The sequence below is a fragment of the Piliocolobus tephrosceles genome, chromosome 14 (genome assembly GCF_002776525.5).
Source record: "Piliocolobus tephrosceles isolate RC106 chromosome 14, ASM277652v3, whole genome shotgun sequence".
NCBI classification, from domain to species: domain Eukaryota; kingdom Metazoa; phylum Chordata; class Mammalia; order Primates; family Cercopithecidae; genus Piliocolobus; species Piliocolobus tephrosceles.
This window is the reverse complement of record NC_045447.1, coordinates 18,059,839-18,082,653: the sequence shown is the minus strand read 5'-3', so window position 1 is coordinate 18,082,653 and position 22,815 is coordinate 18,059,839. Positions and strand designations below refer to the sequence as shown.

Sequence of the window (22,815 nt, the reverse complement as noted above, 5' to 3'; positions counted from 1 at the left end):
TGAACCCCTGTCAAAAATTAAGATATCCCTGAACAGGGCCAAGTCATACCAACCTGTTTTCTGTAAAACCTGTTTTCCTTCAACATTGGATCCCAAGATTCCAACTGTGTCTACAGCTACACCAGTCATAGTGGGGTCCTGACTTTCTGTCATTTCAAAGACTTTTTCCACAAAGATAGGATAACGCTCACAGATCTGTTGAGGACTATCCATGACAGCCAGGTTTCCAAAAAACTTGACGAATCCTAAAGAGATTTACAATAATATATTTTAATAGGGGAACAAGACAGCATGAATTGTGGGCCCTATAACTTCACAGGAATAGAAATGAACTGCAGGCCAGAAAGCGTAGAAAGGTTACAGTAGTGTGTTGCTTGGAGATCAGAGAGACCATTAGGAGATTCTGAAGGACCTGTGATGTGTGATCCTGAGAGAGGGTGTCAATGGAGCTGGGACCACCTACTGAAGTACTGGCATATGCAAGAGGGAGAACAAAGAGAAAGGACGAGTGGATACAAATTATAGGAAGGCAAGTTTAGACTCATTACCAGGAAGAAATTTTTAAGTGGATATATTCATTAATAAATGAAACAGGTAGCTAGGTAGCTAGGCTACCTAAGGAAGGTATACGTCTCCAATTTCTGGAAGTGTTCAAGAAAGACTAACCAAGACCCAGAATAGAATGGAAAGAGTAGATCCTACAATAAAGATTCCCACTCAGAGACTTGATTAATCTGTGAAACATACTGTAAATGTCATTACTAGTATTTTTATTTTTTTGTTGATATTCAAAAGAAAAATATCCTAATGTTCTAAATAGCACTGATGTTGCCTGAAAATCAAAGTCAACAGTACATAGCTCCCAGAGCAACAGATTCCACCTCAGTTAAGAGGCTACAGGTATCTTTTTAAAAAAATTAACTTTCAACTGACAAATTAAAAAATCATATATCTTTATTGTGAACAATGTATTCTGAAATATGCATATTTTTAATTTTTTTTCTGCTTTCATGAAAAATGTCATTAAATTTAAAATTTTGGTAGGGAATGCACTGAATCTATATGGTGCTTTAGCAGCACCAACATTTTAATAATATTAATTCTTCCAATCCAGGAACATAGGATATCTTTACATTTATTAGTGTCTTCTTCAATTTCCTTCATCAGTTTTTATTTTTTTTGAGACGGAGTCTTGCTCTGTCGCCCGGGCTGGAGTGCAGTGGCCGGATCTCAGCTCACTGCAAGCTCCGCCTCCCGGGTTTACGCCATTCTCCTGCCTCAGCCTCCCCAGTAGCTGGGACTATAGGCGCCCACCACCTCACCCGGCTAGTTTTTTGTATTTTTAATAGAGACGGGGTTTCACTGTGTTAGCCAGGATGGTCTTGATCTCCTGACCTCGTGATCCACCCGTCTCGGCCTCCCAAAGTGCTGGGATTACAGGCTTGAGCCACCGCACCCAGCCCTTCATCAGTTTTTATAGTTCTCACTGTATAGATCTTTCACCTCCTTAAATTTATTCATAAATATTTAATTTTTTTGAATGCTATTATAAATGGGAATGTATCTTTTATTACTTTTTCAGAGTTCACTGTTAGTGTATAGAAATGCTACTGATTTTTATGCACTGATTTTGTATCCTGCAGTTTTACTGAATTTATTTATTCATTCTAACAGTTTTTTGGTGGAATCTTTATTCTATATATTAATATAACACTACCTCATTTACAAACAGGGACATTTTCACTTCTTTCTGATTTGGATGCCTTTTGTTTATTTATCTTGCCTAATTGCTCTGGCTATAACCTCTTGTAATTTGTTGAATAGAAGTGGTAATTGTGGACATCTTTGTCTTGTTCCTGATTTTTTTTTTTTTTTTTTTTTTGAGATGGAGTCTCACTCTGTTGCCCAGGCTGGAATGCAGTGGAGCGATCCTGGCTCACTGAAATCTCTACCTCCAAGGTTCAAGGGATTCTCCTGCCTCAGCCTCCTGAGTAGCTGGGACTACAGGCGTGTGCCACCATGCCCAGCTAATTTTTTTGTATTTTTAGTAGACACGGGATTTCACTGTGTTAGCCAGGATGGTCTCGATCTCCTGACCTCGTGATCCGCCTGCCTTGGCCTCCCAGAGTGTTGGGATTACAGGCGTGAGCCACCGCGCCCGGCCTTGTTCCTGATCTTAGAGGACTGCTTTCAACTTTTCACTGAGTATGTTAGCTGTGGGTTTGTCATACTTGGCCTTTATTGTGTTGAGATAGATTTCTTCTATACTTAATTTGTTAAAAGAGTTTTTACTATAAAAGAAAGCTAAAATTTGTCAAATGCTTTTCCTCACATTACTTGGTTTCCATCTTTATTCTGTCAATGTAGTATATCTTATTTATTGATTTGTGTATGCTGAACCCTCCCTGCATCCCTAGGATAAATCCCACTTGATCAGGGTGGATGACCCTTTTAATGTGCTGTTGAATTTGAATTTGGTAGCTCTAGATATCTTCTAAATGAAATCAGCTCTAAGGAAAACAATCCCTGTCCACTCCCAACCCCAACCCCCTGCCGTCAGAGATAACTCAGAAATAAAACATGCACCATCATTTCCATAGGCATCAGTGTTTCTTACCTGGCAAATAGAAGCTAGAGAAAGGGTCTGAATCTGCCCCAACGATTATATTAGAAATTTGGTCAATCACTCCTTCTTGAGCAAGATACTGTCGTCCATGATGAGTATATGCCAGTGATGTCACCATTTCTATACAGGTGGCTCTAAAATGTCAGAAGGACAAAAACAAGATTTTGCACAGGATTTGCATAGTTTCTAGATTGCTCTCATATAGGTTATCTTATTTAATTCTTCCCATCATATTTGAAAGGTCAATAATCTTGGCTCCTCTTTTCACATGAGGCCCTAAGGCCTAGAAAGTTGCAGTGACTTATCTGTAATCATGTTGTTATTACAGGCAGAGTTTAGATTTAAATCTAGACCTTCTGATTTGAAGTCCATTATTGTTTCCACTATAACCTAGCTGCTTCCTAAAATATTTTTTTAAATCACCCTGCCATTTACCCCTGCGTACTTTAGTATGCATCTCTGCAAAACGCTATGTTTCCTCACACAATTATAATGCCACTGCCACATATTAAGAAATTAACAATAATTCTTTGGTATCATCTCATATCCAACCATGATCAAAGAAAATAACTAAAAAATTTATTTTTACAGTTGATAGTTGATCCTAAAGTGTTTTGACTGACCATTTACAGGGTTTTTTCCTATGCCACAAAATTTGATACAATGCTAAAAAATAATTAACAAAATTAATTGTCTCATTAGGTTGAGACACTCAAATGTACTGAAGCAATGTAACTAGTGACTGATTTACTATATGGGTTTAATAAATTCAGCCATGTTTAAAGAACACAGGACAATCAAAATCATTTAAGATAAGAAAAATCAAAACCTATATACACAAAGAAACTATAATGCTATCATAACAGCAAAATACTTGAAGCAAATCAACTGTTCAACAGTGAGGAGGTATTAATAAACTATGGAATATCAACAAAGGAACATGTGGCAGATATTAAAGGGGATTTAGGGAATAGGGGGAATAAAGGGTGGAAGAGACTGGAATTAACATTTCTTTGAGAACCTATGTCAGCCATTGTACTGCTTTCTAAGGTCAATTAGCTTAATTCTTACAATATCTTTTCATTTATTTATTTTTTTGAGACGGAGTTTTGCTCTTGTTGCCCAGGCTGGAGTGCAATGGCGCGATCTTGGCTCACTGCAACCTCCACCTCCCGGGTTTAAGCAATTCTCTTGTCTCAGCCTTCCCGGTAGCTGGGATTACGGGCCCCTGCCACCACGCCGGGCTAATTTTTTGTATTTTTTTTAGTAGAGACGGGGTTTCACCATATTGGCCAGGCTGGTCCTGACCTCCTGACCTCAGGTAATCCAACCGCCTCGGCTTCCCAAAGTGCTGGGATTATAGGCGTAAGCCACTGTGCCCGGCACAATATCTTTTTTAGTTACTGTTCTGAGAGATGAGGAAACTGGGATGTAGAAAGCTTATAATAAACTGTCCAAGGCCGAACAGCTAATAAATAGTAGAGAGGTATGCAAGCCAAGTCTTCCTCATTTTGAAAAGCCCATATTCTTTTTTCTTTTGAGACAGTCTTGCTCTGTTGCCCAGGCTGGAGTATAGTGGTGCAACCTCGACCTCCCAGGTTCAAGCAATTCTCCTGCCTCAGCCTCCCGAGTATCTGGGACTACAGGTGCATGCCACCATGCCCGGTTAATTTTTGTGTTTTTAGTAGGACAGGGTTTCACAATGTTGGCCAGGCTGGTCTTGAACTCCTGATCTCGTGATTCGCCCACCTCGGCCTCCCAATGTGCTGGGATTATAGGCGTAAGCCAACACACCCGGCCTAGCCCGTATTTTTTCTATCATGCTATACTGTTGCTATTTAACGATGCCAAAATAAATGCACATGACAAAATATTAGTAATTCAAAATGGCAGTTACCATGTGACTGCAACTGTTTAAGAGCACACAGGCCTAGGGACAGGGAACACAGTCACTTGAAAGTAGCTGAATTGTCATGTGGGGCTTTGCCAAGTTCCCGTATGTTGTCATGATGTAACGTGAGCAATTTTCTAAAGGTCCCTACTTCAGGACACACATTAGTCATGAGATTGCAACCTGGGCAAAGTCTCTAATAGAGAAAATCACAGATGTCCCAGGGTTGTTTCCCAGCCCTTCAAAAGAGGACATTTCACTTTAAGAACTCTCAGTCAACACACCTGACCAACACATCCTCACCAGTCAGCTCTCTCAGGAGCTGGGTTACCAATCCACTTGTGGTACAGTAGTTTAAAGATTCTGGTGACACAGAAGAAATCTCTACAATTAGCTGAAATAAAAAAAAAAAAAACAGAAAAAAGAAAAAGGTCAAAACAGTCCTAGGCCTGATAGATCTCATTTTAAATTAAACATAGGACTAGGTACTTTCTATAAATGAGTTTTAAAAAATCCATTATTTGTCTCTTTAAGTAGAAAAACTTCAGTGAACACATAAGAAATTACTTTGGCACGGATTATTATTATTTTTGAAACAGAGTCTCGCTCTGTCACCTAGGCTGGAGTACAGTGGTGTGATCTCAGCTCACTGCAACCTCTGCCTCCCGGGTTCAAGCGATTCTTGTGCCTCAGCCTCCCGAGTAGCTGGGATTACAGGCACACACCACCACACCTGGCTATTTTTTTTGTATTTTTAGTAGCAATGGGATTTTGCCATGTTGGCCAGGCTGGTCTTGAACTCCTGGCCTCAAGTGATCTGCCCACCCTAGCCTCCTGAAGTGCTGAGATTATAGGCATGAGCCACCATGCCTAGCCACCTTGGCACAGAAATGTTCCATTATATCTGGATGTATCAGCACTTTCCTGCCCAAGCAATCACCAATCAAGGTACAAAAGCCTCAATCAGCCACAACAAACGGATTATAAAACCATTCACTCATTCAGGCATTCTGTCAGTCAGTCAGTCATTCAGTCAGTCAGTCAATCATTCACTTACTCGTTCAGCAAGTATGTGCTGAGGTCTTACTGAGAAGTATAGGAAGATACTGAAGGGTTTTAAGCAGAGAAATGACACAATCAGATTTGGACTTTTTTTTTTCTTTTGAGACAGAGTCTCGCTCTATCGCCCAGGCTAGAATGCAGTGGCGCGATCTAGATTTGGACTTTTAGAAGACCATTCTGACTGCATGTGAAGATAGACTAGATAAGATGATAAAAATGGATGAATGGAGACCAGTTTGGATGCAAATATAGTAGCCCAGGTGAGTGACACCAGTAAGTTAGTCTAGGGTGGTAGAAGCTGTACTAATGAAGAAAAATGTATGGGTTTAAATAAAATCGACACAATGTGATGACCGAATGGATATGTGGCAGGGAAAAACAGGCCTCAGAAAGAGCCAAGGTCTAATGCCCAACTAAGCAAACTGTGAGACAGGGCCAGTTTGTTGCTCTTGTTTTTTATTAGGGGGATAGGGTGGATAAGGAAGATCAGGAATTTGATTTCAGCATGAGTGTGAGGGGCCTAGAATATACCCAAGGGGCCAAGAATGAGTAAGCAGTTAAGCATGAAGGTTTGAGCTCAGAAGAAAGGTCTCAGTTGGAAGTTTATATCTGAGTCATCATCACAGATGGGAAGGGAAATCATATGATGAGTAAAACTGCCTAGGAATGAGTATAGAGTACAGTGAAAGCAGGGCTTGGAACTCTGTTTTCATGAACTCCAACAATTAAAGATTCAATGGAGGATAATGAGCCAGGAGGCTGAGAAGAAACTGAGAGGCAGAAGGAAAAGCAGCATAATATGGTATGACATGCAAAGAAAGTGTTCTGAAGAGGGAATAAAGACTGTAGAGGATTCCATTTCAAATATGTACCCTATTAATAGTGTGTGGCCTTGGATCAATTGCTCTATCAATATGAGGTTAATGATAACAATATACAAAGTTTACTACAAGAATTAAAGATAATATATGTGAGTATTTTAGCATAGGGCTTAGTACAAAGCTGGTACAAATAAGGGCCATTTCTTCTTATTACTACTACAAATTTTTTCAAGTCTGGTTTTATTATCTTCTGTATCATAGTAATTATACTGCACTATAAATATATATATATATATAGAGAGAGAGAGAGAGAGAGAAAGGGTCTTGCTCAGTTGCCCAGGCTGGAGTGCAGTGGTGCAACCACGGCTCACTGCTGCTTCAACTTTCTGGGCTCAGTTGATCCTCCCACTTCAACCTCCTGAGTAGCTGGGACGACGTGCACATACCACCATGCACAACTAATTTTTAAAATCTTTGTAAAGATGGGGTCTCGCTATGTTGCCCAGGCTGGTCTGAAACTCCTGGCCTCAAGGGGTCCTCCTGCCCTTGCCTCCCATAGAGCTGGGCTGTATATGCCTGTCTCACATACTAGCCTGGGAATGCATCCTTATATTCCCAGCATCTACTGCAGGGCCAAACACAGATTATATACTCAGTGAGCCATCTTGCTTTCCAGCATAAGCCAAACTGCATTCTGCTTTGTAAGCATGAGAAAGTATGCTTTTTATCTTACCTCATACACCCTGTATCGAACAATGTCATTTGTTTTCATTACACTTTTCAAATCATCCAGCAGATTGCTTTCAAATAAAGCCTCCAGTCCAGCTTGGGTTAGTGATATTCTTGACAGGGATTTGATGGCCTTATAAAGAAAGAAAATATCTCTTATGTCCCCAAAATACAGAATATTATTATCTACTTCATAAGACTGATGTGAAAATAGTGCACGGAATGCACCTTGCCCAACGAGCATGCACTATGTTTCAGCTATTATTTATAATTGGAAAAGATGCAAGGTATCCCCCATAGAATTATGATGGATACTGCAGATATTTATATCCTAGAAAATGAAAGGGATTTACTAGACAACCGTTTATTTTATACAATTCATCTGAGGTTGTAAATTCCATTACACAAATCATCCATTCTAAACCTTCACCTCTCAATTCAGAAGGCCTTTCTTCATCTTTTGGGACAACAATGTCTCTGCACATTTAAGTCAATGATTCTAGTAGACTCACCGCTTTTGCTACAGATAGATTCTCTCCACCAATGCAATAAACAATTTGTTTTAGTAATTCAGCATTATTTAGAATCTCAGTAACAGCATCAGAATTTTCAACAATTCTTCCAATCTGAAAGAAAAACAATCAGAAACACTCTTCTAAAGTAGGGCAACATACAGTAAACACACAATGGTCCAATTTCCTTACTGCACAGTTATTTTAGGAGTTAGTGATCACAGCTATATATCAAGTCATTAAAAAATCAAAATGACCTAAATTCATTCAGTCAAACACATATATGGCATAGTCACATCTGTTAAAGGAAAGAAAAAAGAAAGCGGGTAAAGAGGTAAGATAGCTCAGTGAGTGAAAACAATACAAATCCAGCTCTATTTTTAGCTACACTGACCTTGCACAAATTTTAGCCCCATTTCTTATCCGTAAAATGGGAACACAATATTTAATTCCAAGATAGTTACAAAGATTAAACGAGACCGAATAGGCAAAGCACCTGCTACAGTGTCTGGCATATAAATGGCCAGTGAATAAACTGATATCTTCCCCCCTTCCCCCAACTTTTTCTTTTTTTTTTTTTTTTTTTTCAGATGGAGGCTCGCTTTGTTGCCCAGGCTGGAGTGCAGTGGCACGATTTCGGCTCACTACAACCTCTGCCTCCTGGGTTCAAACGATTCTCCCACCTCAGCTTCCCGAGTAGTTGGGATTATAGGCACCTGTCATCATGCCCGGCTAATTTCTGTATTTGTGTAGAGACAGGGTTTCACCATGTTGGCCAGGTTGGTCTTGAACTCCTGACCTCAGGATCTGCCCACCTTGGCCTCCCAAAGTGCTGGGATTACAGGCTTTTTTTGCTGAATAAACACAGAAAAGGAAAAACAGTAGCTCAGTATCTATTGGGTAACTGTGTAGCTCCTAACATTTCAACAAGATAATCCTTAGCAGCAGCTCTTCACTCAAATAGTAGGATGCTTTGGTTACCAGGATGATAACAGTTACTGTCTTAATTGTTGGTTTAGTGACCTTTACAATAGCATTTGATTCATCCAATGTAACAGAATCTAAAATGGCAGAGAGCTATTTGAACACATAGGAATCTTTTTCTTTACACTAGGAGCTCCTTGAAGGAAACTAACTGGTTTTGTTAATCTTGGTAACTCTAACAGCATATGGCACCATGCCTCGCATGTAAAAGGAACTCAGTCAGTATCTGATTAATGAATGATTTACATGGTACTTAATGGAACTTCTTTCATTAGCTTGTATCTCCCAGGTTATAGTTAGCTATGCACATTGGAATAGACCACACATTTTCCAGGAGGAGAGAGGGAGCAGGGCAGAGGGGGAGAAGGGAAGAGGGAAGGAGAGAGAGATACTATGCTTTCTTCACCTTTCTGTCCCAGTATAGAACCTGGTCCAGAGCAGGTGGTCAATGTCGGTTCCTAGTAAAATTTCATACCTGGGAAAGAGTGAGGATTTTTACAGAATCATCAGGGTGAATTAGTCCCCTCTGCAGGTCAACCCTGAGGTTCCGGGCCATGTGAACTGGTTCCATAGCTTGCAGCAGTCTCTCCAGAATGGATACACACAAAGTAGTCTTTTCCCTGAGGAGACATCATAAATCTTATTAGTTCATATCCCGCCCAGGTAGGAAGTAACAACCTAGTAATAGCTAAAGCTTGGGTCAGCATCTCCTCCACACAGACTTCTTTTTGAAACAGCAGATTTCACTCACCTATTAAACATTTGCTAAGAACCTATTATGCGTATTGCCTGTGCTGGGGCTACAAAGAAGAATAAGATATATACTCTAGTCTTTCTTTTTTTTTTGAGATGGAGTCTTGCTCCGTTGCCCAGGCTGGAGTGCAATGGCCCTATCTCGGCTCACTGCAACCTCCGCCTCCCAGGTTCAAGCGATTCTCCTGCCTCAGCCTCCCGAGTAGCTGGGATTACAGGGGCCCACCACCATGCCTGGCTAATTTTTGTATGTTTAGAGATGGAGTTTCACTATGTTGGCCAGGCTGGTCTCGAACTCCTGACCTCAGGTGATCCACCCGCCTTGGCCTCCCAAAATGCTGGGATTACGGGCTTGAGCCACTGCCCCTGGCCTTTTTTTTTTTTTTTTTTTGAGACAGAGTCTCGCTCTATTGCCCAGGCTGGAGTGCAGTGGCGCAATCCACTCACTGCAATCTCCACCTCCTGGGTTCAAACGATTCTCCTGCCTCAGCCTCCCCAGTAGCTGGGACTATAGGTGCATGCCACCACACCCAGCTAACTTCTTATATTTTTAGTAGAAACGGGGTTTCACTGTGTTAGCCATGATGGTCTCAATCTCCTGACCTTGTGATTCGCCCACCTCAGCCTCCCAAAGTGCTGGGATTACAGGCATGAGACACTGTGCCTGGCCTGATATACTCTCTAGTCTTAAGGAGCTCAATCCAATGAAAGATATAGAAAAAAAGGCAACTGTAATCCACATAAATGCTATAGGCTAAGACTAGAAACTATAGGAGCTTAAAAAAGAACACAGTGTACAAGGAAGGCTTCCCAGAAGGGTAAAATCTGAACTAAATTTTAAGAAGTAGGAGTTATCCAGAAGAAAGGTGTTCTAGGTAGAGGGAGTAGCAGCACATGAAAAGGCAGAGAGGATAGTGTTACACTTTGAAGGAACAAGTAGCTTGGTATGACTGGGGTCAGAATGGGAGAGAGGTGGTGAGAAGGTAAAAGGGCGAGGTAAAGGACAAGAACTGAAACTGAAAAAATGCACAGAAGCCAGATTCTAACAGGTATTTTATGTCATGCTTGGAATTTAGACTTTTTCCAGAAAATCAATGGCAAGCCATAAGTGGTTTTAAACAAAGAAGTAAAATGACGAGATCTAATTTATAGAAATCACTCTGCACCAGTGTTGGGGAAAAATTTTCAATTACAGGGCAGTAAATGGTAAGAGGTGATGAAGGAGTAAACTAGGGGAGCAGCAGTAAGGATAGAGAGAAGAAGGAAGAACTATGTAAGAGAACCTGATGACTACCAGTGGTAGATAGAGAAGATGTTTTCAGAACAGTTTTCTTGTCTCTTAATAGACACTACAAATAAATGGGCTAATACATTGTTAGTAGTAGTATACAATTCAACTGGTACAACTTGTCGGGTAGGTAACTACGTGATACAAATGAAAAGCCTTAAAAATGAACATACTCTTTTAATTCAGGGATTCCACTTTGCATAACTGAATCTAAAATAGTATTAATAATTTTTTTACACCCAAGATAATAGAAAACATGCTATTTTCACAAAACTTGTACACAAATGTTCACAGCAGTGGAAACAATCCAAATGTCCACCAAGTGATGAATGGATAAATATGTGTTATGTGCATATAATGGAATATTATTCAGCCATAAAAACCAATGAAGTAATGACACATATTACAACATGAATAAACCTTTAAAATATTACGTTGTGAAATAAGCCAGACACAAAAGGCTTCCTTTTGAGAATGATTCTATTTATATGAAATGTCCAGAATAGACAAAATCCATATAGAAAGTAGAATTCTGCTAGGCGCGGTGGCTCATGCCTGTAATCCCAGTACTTTGGGAGGCCACAGCGGGTGGGTCACCTGAGGTCAGGAGTTCAAGACCAGCCTGGCCAACATGGTGAAACCCTATCTCAACTAAAAATACAAAAAAAATTAGCTGGGCATGGTAGTGGGTGCCTGTAATCCCACCTACTTTAGGAGGCTGAGGCAAGAGAATCACTTGAACCCAGGAGGCAGCAGTGGCAGTGAGCTGAGATAGTGCCATCGCACTCCAGCCTAGGCGACAAGAACAAAATTCTGTCTCAAAAAAAAAAAAAAAAAAGTAGATTCAGGGATTCCACTGGTTGCCAGAGGCTGGAGGAAAGGGGAAGAGGAGGAATGGGGATATTTATAAGCATGGCTTTTCCTTTAAAAAAAAAAAAAGTGATTACAGGTAAAATTTACCATTTTAACCATTCTTAAATGCACAGTTCTGTGGGAATAAGTACATTTACTTTGTTGTCCAGCCATCACCATCGTCCATCTCCAGAATGTTTTAACCTTCCCAACCAGAAACTCTGCATCCATTGAACACTCCCTATTCTCCCCTCTCCAAGCTCCCGGCAACCACCATTCCACTTTCTGTCTCTCTAGATTTGACTACTCTAGGTATGTAAGTAAAAGCATACAACATTTGTCCTTTTGTGTCTGGTTTATTTCATTTAGTACAACATCTTCAAAGTTCATCTGTCAGAACTTCCTTTCTTTTTAAGGCAATATGTACAGTATCCCATCATATTTATACACCCCATTTTGTTTATCCATTCATCCCTTCATAGACACTTTGGTTGCACACATGTGTTGCGTTGCTTCTGTGCCTTTTAAAATTTTAGCCAAGCCGGGCGCGGTGGCTCAAGCCTGTAATCCCAGCACTTTGGGAGGCCGAGACGGGCGGATCACGAGGTCAGGAGATCGAGACCATCCTGGCTAACACGGTGAAACCCCGTCTCTACTAAAAATACAAAAAACTAGCCGGGCGAGGTGGCGGGCGCCTGTAGTCCCAGCTACTCCGGAGGCTGAGGCAGGAGAATGGCGTAAACCCGGGAGGCGGAGCTTGCAGTGAGCTGAGATCTGGCCACTGCACTCCAGCTCGGGCGACAGAGCAAGACTCCGTCTCAAAAAAATAAAAAAAAATAAAAAATAAATAAATAAATAAATAAAATTTTAGCCAATCTAATAGTGTGCAGTAGAATCTCACTGTAATTTTAATTTGTATTTCCCTAATGTTGAATATCTTTTTGCGTGCATATTTACCATCTGTACTTTTTTTTTTTTTTTGAGATGGTGTCTCGCTCTGTCACCCAGGCTGGAGTGCAATGGCGTGATCTCGGCTCACTGCAATCTCCACCTCCTGCGTTCAAGTGATTCTCCTGCCTTAGCCTCCCGAGTAGCTGGGATTACAGGTGTCTGCCATCAAGCCCAGCTAATTTTTGTATTTTTAGTAGAGACAGGGTTTCACCAGGTTGGCCAGGCTGGTCTCGAACTCCTGACCTCAGGTGATCCACCTGCCTCGGCCTCCCAAAGTGCTGGGATTACAGGTGTGAGCCACTGCACCTGGCCCCATCTGTACTTGTTCAAATCTTTTGCCCATGTTTTAATTGGGTTATTTCTTCTCTTGCTATTTAGTTTTGAAAGCTCCTTACATATTCTGAATACAAGTCCTTTATCAGATACATTCTTCACAAAGATTTTTCTCCATTTGTGCATTTGTGACTTTTCATTTTCTTAACTGTAAGTAAACTTCAAAGAATCTAATTTTTTTTTTTTTGAGACTGAGTCTCATTCTGTTGCCCAGGCTGGAGTGCAGTGGTGTGACCTCAGCTCACTGCAACCTCTGCCTGCCGGGTTCAAGTGATTCTCCTGCCTCAGCCTCCCTAGTAGCTGGGACTACAGGTGCCTGCCACTATGCCCAGCTAGTTTTTTGTATTTTTAGTAGAGACTATGTTTCACTGTGTTAGCCAGGATGGTCTCTATCTCCTGACCTCGTGATCTGCCCGCCTTGGCCTTCCAAAGTGCTGGGATTACAGGCATGAGCCACCGTGCCCGACCAATTTTGTATTTTTAGTACAGACAGGGTTTCACCATGTTGGTCAGGCTGGTCTCGAACTCCTGACCTCGTGATCCGCCCACCTCAGCCTCCCAAAGTGCTGGGCTTACAGGCGTGAGCCACCACCCAGCCTGAAGAACAGAATGTTTTATTTTGATTAATTCTACTTTGTATCACTTTGTTTTTTTTTTTTTAGACAGGCTCTCTCTGTCACCCAGGTTGGAGTGTAGTGGAGCAATCACAGGTCACTGTAGTCGCCACCTCAGCCTCCTGAATAGCTGGGACCACAAGCATGAGCCACCACACCCAGCTCAATTTGTTCTTGTATAGATCATGTGTTTGGTGTCATATTAAAGAAGTCTGTTTAACTCAAAGTCATACATTTTTTTCCTATGTTTTCTTTTAGAAGTTTTGTAGTTTTAGGTTTTATATTTAGGTCTATGATCTACTCGCATACACTGCTTGTAGAAATGTAAAATAGTATAACCACTTTGGAAAACAGTTTGCCAGTTGCTTAAAAAGTTAAATATACACCTACCATACCATCTAGCCATTCCATTCCTAGCTATTTACTCAGAGAAAAGAAAGAATATTTTTATGTAAAGACTTGTACATGAATGTTTACAGCACTGTTATTTTTAATATCTCCAAACAGAAAACAATTCAAATCTCTAATGTTCACCAACAGGGGAATGGATAAAAAACAGTAGTACACCCATACAATGGACTACTACTCAACAATAAAAAGGAATGAACTATTTATTCATGTCACATAGCTAAATCTCAAAATAACTATGCTATGTGAAGGAAACCAAACAAAAGAATACATAATGTATGACTCCATTTATATGATCCCTTCCCCCTATGTCTGGCTAAAATAAGGGGCAAGTTCACCTATAGTGAGAGAAAGTAGATCAGTGGTTGACTGGTTGAAACGGGGAGCGATTAGCAAGGAGTGTGAGGGATCCTCTGGGAGTAAAAGATCCATTCGCTATCTTTATTGTGGCGATGGTTTCATGGGTATATACATATGTCAAAACTTGCCAACTTGTACATTTTATTAAGTGGAGTTCATTATATATAAATTATACCTTTGAAAAGCTGTTAAAAAAAATAGTGGTATGTTAAACCGCACAGTGCAGAAATTTCAGGTCCTATGTGACCTTTGCCAACAAGCCAAAGAGTTAATGCTTAAAATTAGTCTTGTTTGATTTTCATGTTCTAAAACAGTAATCTTAGGACTTAAACTTCTCCAAAAAAACCTATCAAGATTCTAACTTACACACAAGATCAGATTGTGAACCAATACATGGCAACCTATGTGGCTTAGCCAGGATAACAGCAATGTATCTGACTGCCAGCTACTATCCAGAGAATTATTCCCACAATTTGCAGTTGGTATCTACTCTGTATCCAGTTCTGAATTACTCTGTCTTTAAATTTCCATTAAAATTGTTCCCTAAATCACTGCTCCTTCATTCAGCAAACTATCTTCCCCATGGATCTGAATCCTCAAATTCTCCCTCGCTTCAGTTCCTACTACACCTCTGCTGTCAACCTGCTGTATGACCTTTGCAAGTCTCTTCATCTCTAATAGGAAAAGGTTGGACAAGGTGGCCACTCTAAACTCTATGAGTCTCATCTTTAATTGGGCGTGTACTGCATTATGTGCTGGGCGCTAAGAGGGATGCAGAGATGAACAAAATGCGGTCACTGCCTTCAAAGAATTTACAAACTAGAAATAGACACACAGAGAACTGTAACATAGGTAACAGCATCAGTTATCATTAACAGAAATAACAATAATGTCCTTTAGCAGATCTGAAGAGCAGTCATTTGCAACTGGAATAATTGAAAAAATATTTTGGAGGGGATGGCCCTTTAGTGGGCCTAAAAGGATGGACAGAATATGGACAGACAGCAAAGTATTTCAGTTAGAAGGGCTGGTATGAGTAAAGTTAAGAAAGTGCAAGTCAGGCTTAAGGAAAAATAAGGGTGCCATATGGTAACTGGAGCAGATGAAAAAAAGTGGAGTGGAGGAAAAAGGTGAGGTTGGAAAAATAGGATGGAAATATACTGTAAAGGGCCCAAATGGCATTCTAAAAACTCACTATAGAAAATGGGAAACTGGCCGGGCGTGGTGGCTCAAGCCTGTAATCCCAGCACTTTGGGAGACCGAGACGGGCGGATCACGAGGTCAGGAGATCGAGACCATCCTGGCTAACACGGTGAAACCCCGTCTCTACTAAAAATACAAAAAATTAGCCGGGCGAGGTGGCGGGCGCCTGTGGTCCCAGCTACTCAGGAGGCTGAGGCGGGAGAATGGCGTGAACCCAGGAGGCGGAGGTTGCAGTGAGCTGAGATCCGGCCACTGCACTCCAGCCTGGGAGACAGAGCGAGACTCCGTCTCAAAAAAAAAAAAAAAAAAAAAAGAAAATGGGAAACTGTGGGGAAAAGAAAGATCAGACTGTTACTATGTCTATATAGAAAGAAGTAGACGTAAGAGACTCCATTTTGTTCTGTATTTGAGATGCTGTTAATCTGTGACCCTACCCCCAACCTGTCCTTGCAAGAGACATGCGCTGTGGTGACTCAAGGTTTAAAGGATTTTGGGCTGTGCAGGGTGTGCTTTGCTAAACAAGTGCCTGAAGGCAGTATGCTTGTGAAAAGTCATCACCATTCTCTTAATCTCAAGTACCCAGGGACACGTACACTGCCAAAGGTCACAGGGACCTCTGCCTAGGAAATCTAGGTATTGTCCAAGGTTTCTCCCCATGTGATAGTCTGAAATATGGCCTCGTGGGAAGGGAAACACCTAATCGTCCCCCAGCCTGACACCCATGAAGGGTCTATGCTGAGGAAGACTAGTATAAGAGGAAAGAAGGCCTCTTGGCAATTCAGATAGAGAAAAGCATCTGTCTCCTGCCCGTCCCTGGGCAACGGAACATCTCAGGGCAAAATCCAAAATCCGATTGTATGTTGTTTACTGAGCAAGGTGAAAACCGCCTTAGGGCGAAAGGTAGGACTTGCTAGCACAATGCTGCTCTTTATGCACTAAAAAGGTTTATGGAGATGTTTACATATGCATATCAAGGCACAGCACTTTTCCTTAAACTTATGTCACAGAGATCTTTATTCATATGTCTTACTGCTGACCTTCTCCCTATTATGATCCTATTATGCTGCCACTTCCCTTTTTCTAAGATGGTAAAGATAATCATCAATAAATACTGAGGGAACTCAAGAGACTGGTGCGGGTATGGGTCCTCTGTATGCTGAACGCCGGTCCCCTGGGCCCACTTATTCTTTCTCTATATTTTGTGTCTCATTTCTTTTCTCAAGTCTCTCCTTCCACCTAACGAGAAACGCCCACCCACAGGTGTGGAGGGGCAGGCCACCCCTTCAGGAAACCATGGAAAAGATTAGCACCAACTGACTTGAAATGTATGCTCACTGGGGTTACAGGGTGGGAAGGACTTGCTAGAAAAGGAATTTCAGAGGTAATGAGAGGTCAGACTAACACTACAGACCTACAAAGAGGGAAAAAATGAGGGCTTGACTTAAAGAGGAGACAAATAAGAGATATTTCATAGGCCGGCCCAAATAATATTAACTGACAGACTTCATGAATGGAGAACACTTACAGAAAAGGAAGGAATCTTAGTATCTTATACTAAGGAATCTTATACTTCCCTCAGTATTTATTGATGATTATCTTTACCATCTTAGAAAAAGGGAAGTGGCAGCATAATAGGATCATCATAGGGAGAAGGTCAGCAGTAAGACATATGAATAAAGATCTCTGTGACATAAGTTTAAGGAAAAGTGCTGTGCCTTGATACGCATATGTAAACATCTCCATAAACCTTTTTAGTGCATAAAGAGCAACATTGTGCTAGCAAGTCCTACCTTTCACCCTAAGGCGGTTTCACCATGTTGCTCAAGCTGGTCTCGAACTCCTGGGCTCAAGTGATCCACCTGCCTCAGCCTCCCAAAGTGTTAGGATTACACAAGTGAGCCACTGCTCCCGGGCTACAAAGTGTTTTTATTTTTATTTTTATTATTTTTTTGAGACAGAGTCCCATTCTGTCGCCAGGCTGGAGTGCAGTGGCGTGATCTCGGCTCACTGCAACCTCTGCCTCCCGGGGTCAAGCGATTCTCCTGCCTCAGCCTCCCGAGTAGCTGGGATTAGCCATGCCCGGCTAATTTTTGTGTTTTTAGTAGAGATGGGGTTTCACTATGTTGGCCAGATTGGTCTTGAACTCCTGACCTTGTGATCCACCCACTTCAGCCTCCCAAAGTGCTGGGATTACAGGCATGAGTCACAGCGCCCAGCCTATTTTTGTATTTTCAGTAGAGACAGGGTTTCACCATGTTGGCCAGGATGGTCTCGATCTCTTGACCTGGTGATCCGTCTGCCTCAGCCTCCCAAAGTGTTGGGATTACAGGCGTGAGCCACCGCGCCCAGCCTAAAAGTGTTTTAAATCAAACACTATGGATGTGTAAAAAATAAAAAGTAAAAGTTGTCCTACTTTTTTCAGACCCACTTCCCTAATAATAGTTTCTGGTGCGCCTTTGCAGACATTTGCAATGTTATACAAGTTACACAAGCCTGTAGGGTTGGGAGGATTGTAATCCTTTTTAAAAATTACAGGTTAAAATTATAGATTCATAAACCCTGCAATTTTCTTTTTCATTCAACACCACAGAGATCGTTCCATATCCACATACATATATACATCTACTTCAATGTCTTAAATAACTGCATAGTGTTACAGAGTAATAGCGCATAATTTGGAATCCCCTGTTAACGGATATTTAGATTGTTTCTAGTCTTTTGGTGTGACACACGATATGTTACAAATATTCTTGCATATAATATTGTAGGGTCCTCCAGTTGCCCCCTTTCTTTCTGTGTGCTGATAGAAAATCAGAGTGCCTTGATTGCTCTCTGACCTAGCCAGCAGCAGGTTTCCCTAGCAGGCTTGACCATAAACCCGGGGCCTTGAACATTCCCAGGCCTGATAAAAGTACCTAGGTTGTTGCCCAAAACACTGGAAGAAACTGACCTCAATCCCGAGCCAAATTCCTTTAAACTCTCATCTAAACTCCATACCCCGACCCCCTCGCTGCGGACAAACCCAGGAACACCTCTTTTCTCCCGGTGTCCGTCTTGACAATTTCTGCAGCCCTCTGTAGGTTTCCCCCTAAACGCTTTTGGACTGATCGCCTTGGCATTCAGTGCTTCTTTTTCTAGCATCCCAACCAGCCACATCTCGGGAAGGTTTGAAGCGCTCCCTTGTGGGAACTCCCTTGCCGCTGTTTTTGGGGCGATGCCAGCCTCGGGTTCGAAAGAACAAAATAACTGCACATTTTGTGCGCGTACGCTTGCATTAAATTTTTGTAACAAGAATGACTGGATGAAAAGGCATGTGAATTTAAAATGCTGATGGTTCTTGCCACATTGCCAGGGCAGGATCCTTTTAGAAGAGGAAACAAATCAAGAATCTGTACAAAGAGATGTGGAATGCTCCTTGTAAGTGGACAGCTTTGCTTTTCTCCTTTAAATTCTATCTGAAGGAGAATGCAGTGCCTCACTGCTCAGAGGCAGGGAGGCCAGGCGACGGGAGAAAACACCCTGGGGCACTCTCAGAGGCTGAACCTGAATCCCGTCTCCTGCCCTCTGAACCTGGGATCCTTCCCTCTCTGCAAATTTCGGCTACTTTCCACCTCCCCTGTGACTGGGAAAAGCGTTGTTCTTGCCCTCAACCACTCTCGTGTCCATATTTAGGGGTGCCCCTCTCCTCGGCTCAAGGTCCCGGGGTCCTCTCACCTATGGTTCTCATTAAGCAGGGAGAAGAGTGGGCCGAGGCGCAGCTCCGCCGCTTGCTCGCGAAGCTCGTTGAGCGGCACTGCCTGCAGCACTGAGTGAAGAGCGCGTAGCTCCTCCAGCGGCGCTTCCAGCCTCGCTACCTCCCTCAGCAGCGACAAGGCCTGAGCCGCCATCTTGCCCCCCCCATGCAGGGGCTGGCCCAGCGGCCCAGTTCCCGGGGCGCTTCCCTGAACGTCGCGAGATCTGCTGATCACAGCCTCCTTGTCCCTGAGATTGCTATGGGGCTGCCAAGCCTCGCGAGAAGTGTCCGTTAGGGCCGTGTCAACTGTAGCCAGTGGCTGCGGCTCCCTCTGTCTGGCGTCATCTAGGGCGCTGCTCAGGAGATTGCGGAGGCCAGTTTTCCAGTTGGCTTACGTGTTTATCGCGTAGGGCAGAGACTTGCCAAATTCCCGGCCAGCGGAGCGGCGAGGATGGAGACTTAGGGGAAGTTAAACAGCCTTGTGGGCGGCCTCGCGGCTCCAAAACCAGGCTCTAGGCGGCGGCGACCGCAGCCGTTAGGGAGGCCGCCCCAGGCCGAGCAGAGGCCTGGAGGGGAATCTTGATCCTGGGCCAGACACCTGTCAAGAGGAGGCGGAGCGTCGTGCCTCCAGGAAGACTGGATGAATATTCTCCAGGATGAATATTCTCCAGGAGCCGGACGAAGGCGTAAGTAATAGGGACGTGCGCCGCCTCGTTGGTGTTGATCAGTCTACCAAGGAGAAGCAGCTGTGGGCGCGGTGGCCCTGCCTGTAATCCCAGCGCTTTGGAAGGCCGCGGCGGGAGGATCGCTTGAGCCCAGAAGTTCGAAACTAGCCTGGGCAACATAGTGAGAACCCAGTCTCTATCAAAAAGAAAAAAAAAAGGAAAAAAATTAGTGCGGTGTGGTAGCACGCACCTGTAGTCCCAGCTACTCGGGAGGCTGAAGCGGGAGGCTGACCTAAGCCTGGGAGGTCGAGGCTGCAGTGAGCTGTGATTATGCCACTGCACTCCAGCCTGGGTGACAGCAAGACCCTGCTTACCCCCCACCTTGGCGCCCTCCCCCCCCCAAAACCAAGAAAAACCAGTGTGGAGAGTTGGTTGCCCATCTGCTCCAAGCTGCTGTATATTCCCGGTAATATAAACATCGTGAAGGTGGAGATCCAGTTAACCTTTTAGGTGGAGGACCAGATGATAGAGGGCGACATCTGACCCGGAAGGCCATCTACAACCAGGCCTAATACATCCACAGGGAACCAGTAGGAAACATCTGGGGAGGACAACCCAAATAAGTATCATGGGAGCAAGGGATGGTTTGAGAACTTTAAAAATCGCTGCTGTTTTGCAACGTACCAGGTTGATGGGGAGGAAGGACCCTTAAATGCTGAGTGGGCACCGAGTATTCCAAGCAATTGGAGAGAGGCTATGTACCTCAACAGGTCTTCAACGCCAAGGAGACGACCCATCTTTTCTGTGCATGCCTTCCTACTTTTGGGGCAAAAGACAAAACTCTGGAAAGCTTAGAGGAAGCTAAGGACAGGATTTCCCTCATTTTTTTTGTGGCAGTGCCTCAGGTGACAAAATGATAAAACCACTGCTGCTTTACAAAGACTCTGATCCCCCACTTGTCTTTCAGAAAGAGATAAACGCCTTCCTGTTTTCTTGTGAACACACCCAGAATTACCACTGTCACTTTATGGATTGGTTTTGTTATTTTTTTATCCATCAAGTCGGAAGTCATTTAACAGAAAAATCCGGAAATCAGAATGTTGCTAATTGTGGACGGAGGTCCCAGTCACCCAGATTCATTATTCTTTCTTCATTCTAATGTTGGTTGTGTTTCTCCCTCAGGAAGGCCCTAGCTTTCTTCAGCCCTTGGGTTAGGGTATAATGGAAGCATTTGGGAGGTATTACACCAAACATATGTTTGACCACTTTGCTGACTGTATTGAAAAAAACCCTCACCTTACTCTGAAAGAAACATGGCAACAGTACAATATTGCTGATTCTTTGGTAGTGATAAAAGAGGTGATGGGTGATATAAAATCAGCCACTCTTAAGCTTGCTGGAAACTGGGAGGATGTGTGAATGATGATGCATTTTCCCTAGAGCTAATGAAGAAGTTAAAAAAATCTTAGTGTCTGCAAAACAGGTGGGTTTAAAATTCATTGATACAGGGAAAGTGAAATTAGTGAGCTACTCAAGTTTCAATCTTTAGTCATAACTGAGAGTCTATGTCCACAGGAAGAAGTCTTTACAGACAGAGGAAATTGAATGCCGTCTGATGCCAGACCTCAGGCCTCACTGATGCTGCAATTGATATGGATCCTTTCCTGGATTAAAGCTTGGCTTTTAAAAAAGATTTCAATAAATTGCTTATACCTATAAAGAGATGCAGAAGAACCTTCAAATCAAGCAAAGGACTTGAAGAAAGAGAAAAAAGACATGAAGAAGAGGATGTCATTTAGGTGAAGGTGATGGATACAGAATCTGAGTCTGAGGGGAAATCTGACTCTGAATCAGGATCCGATAAGGAGCAGGACAAGATGGAGGATAAGAAGCTGCCAGAAGAAAAGCCTGGACCCTCTGGCATGGCACTCAGAGTCTTGATATGTCTGAAGAAACTGTCCAAGCCATTAATGTGAAATTGAACCTTTGGAATGTAATCTTCGAAGTGAATCTGGAGAGAGTAGAGGTGCCTGAGTTGAAGGACGAAGAGGTTCCAGAGACCATCCTTCCCTTGTTACGCTAACATCATTTTCATAACTACCATCATCCTTTTCATCACCAGCCGCACATCCCTATCACTTTAGTCTTGTAACAAACATTGCGCTTAAACTCTGCAGGGTCCTGAGCTAAACTTGGGGACATCGGCTCAGGAAACATCTCAGGATCTGAGGTAAATGGTCATTAACAGTTCCATTCTTATTAATGTAATAGCTCTAAAAAATCATGGTCTTGATTTTAGTGACTTAAAATATAAAGGTTTCCTTAGGACCACTCAGCCTCATTTTCTCTAACCATATTTCTTCTATAGATAGTAAGTTCTTCAATCACAAATGGAGGTTTTCAGAGTTTACATTGGTAGTTGACAAGAGACTACTTGCTCTTGAATGACATGGCCTTACATTTTATAAGCGGTTTCTTTTTTTTTTTTTTGAGATTGAGTCTTGCTCTGTCGCCCAGGTTGGAGTGTAATGGAGCAATCTCAGCTCATTGCAACCTCCACCTCCCGGGTTCAAGTGATTCTCCTGCCTCAGCCTCTTGAATAGCTGGGATTACAGGTGTGTGCCACCATGCCAGCTAATTTTTGTCTTTTTAATAGAGATGGGGTTTCACCATGTTGGCCGGGCTGGTCTCGAACTCCTGACCTCAGATGATCTGCCCACCTTGGCCTCCCAAAGTGTTGGGATTACAGGTGTGAGCCACTGCGCCCAGCCACATTTTATAAGCACTCTTAACGTTAATCTCTGTTAATCCTCACTTCAGACCTATGAAGGAGATATTAGACCTTCCTTTATGAGAAAAATCCCCTGAAAGCACACAAAAATTAAGTAACTCGCTTGAGTCTGCACAACTAACAATATAAATGACAGGAGTAGGCCTACAACTGATTAACTATTGGATTTTGTCAGACACTTTGCTAAGAAGTGTATTAGGCCTTTAAGAATTTCTAAGGCAAAAAAAAAAAAAAAAAAA

At 42.6% G+C, this 22,815-nt stretch overlaps 1 protein-coding gene and 1 long non-coding RNA gene across 3 annotated transcripts in view; one reads left to right on the top strand and one right to left on the bottom strand.

The window, feature by feature from the left end:
- The window catches only part of PSMD5 (proteasome 26S subunit, non-ATPase 5), a 26,282-nt gene extending 6,268 nt beyond the window's left edge, over positions 1-20,014 (bottom strand). Inside the window, exons 1-7 of the mRNA XM_023223744.3 lie at positions 19,102-20,014; positions 9,101-9,245; positions 7,642-7,755; positions 7,134-7,262; positions 4,802-4,911; positions 2,618-2,760; positions 54-245 (exon numbers count right to left, since the gene is read on the bottom strand). Coding sequence (XP_023079512.1) covers positions 54-245; positions 2,618-2,760; positions 4,802-4,911; positions 7,134-7,262; positions 7,642-7,755; positions 9,101-9,245; positions 19,102-19,274 — 1,006 coding nt within the window. The 5' untranslated portion in view covers positions 19,275-20,014. The remainder of the gene's footprint in view (positions 1-53; positions 246-2,617; positions 2,761-4,801; positions 4,912-7,133; positions 7,263-7,641; positions 7,756-9,100; positions 9,246-19,101) is intronic.
- LOC111550355 overlaps positions 19,417-22,815 on the top strand; it is a 14,046-nt gene continuing 10,647 nt past the window's right edge. Inside the window, exons 1-2 of one of the 2 annotated variants that reach the window (XR_002734012.1) lie at positions 19,417-19,806; positions 21,361-22,015. This is a non-coding gene — a long non-coding RNA (uncharacterized LOC111550355). Of the gene's footprint in view, positions 19,807-21,132; positions 21,269-21,360; positions 22,016-22,815 lie in introns of those variants that run through there. The other variant, XR_002734013.2, reaches the window with a different exon arrangement.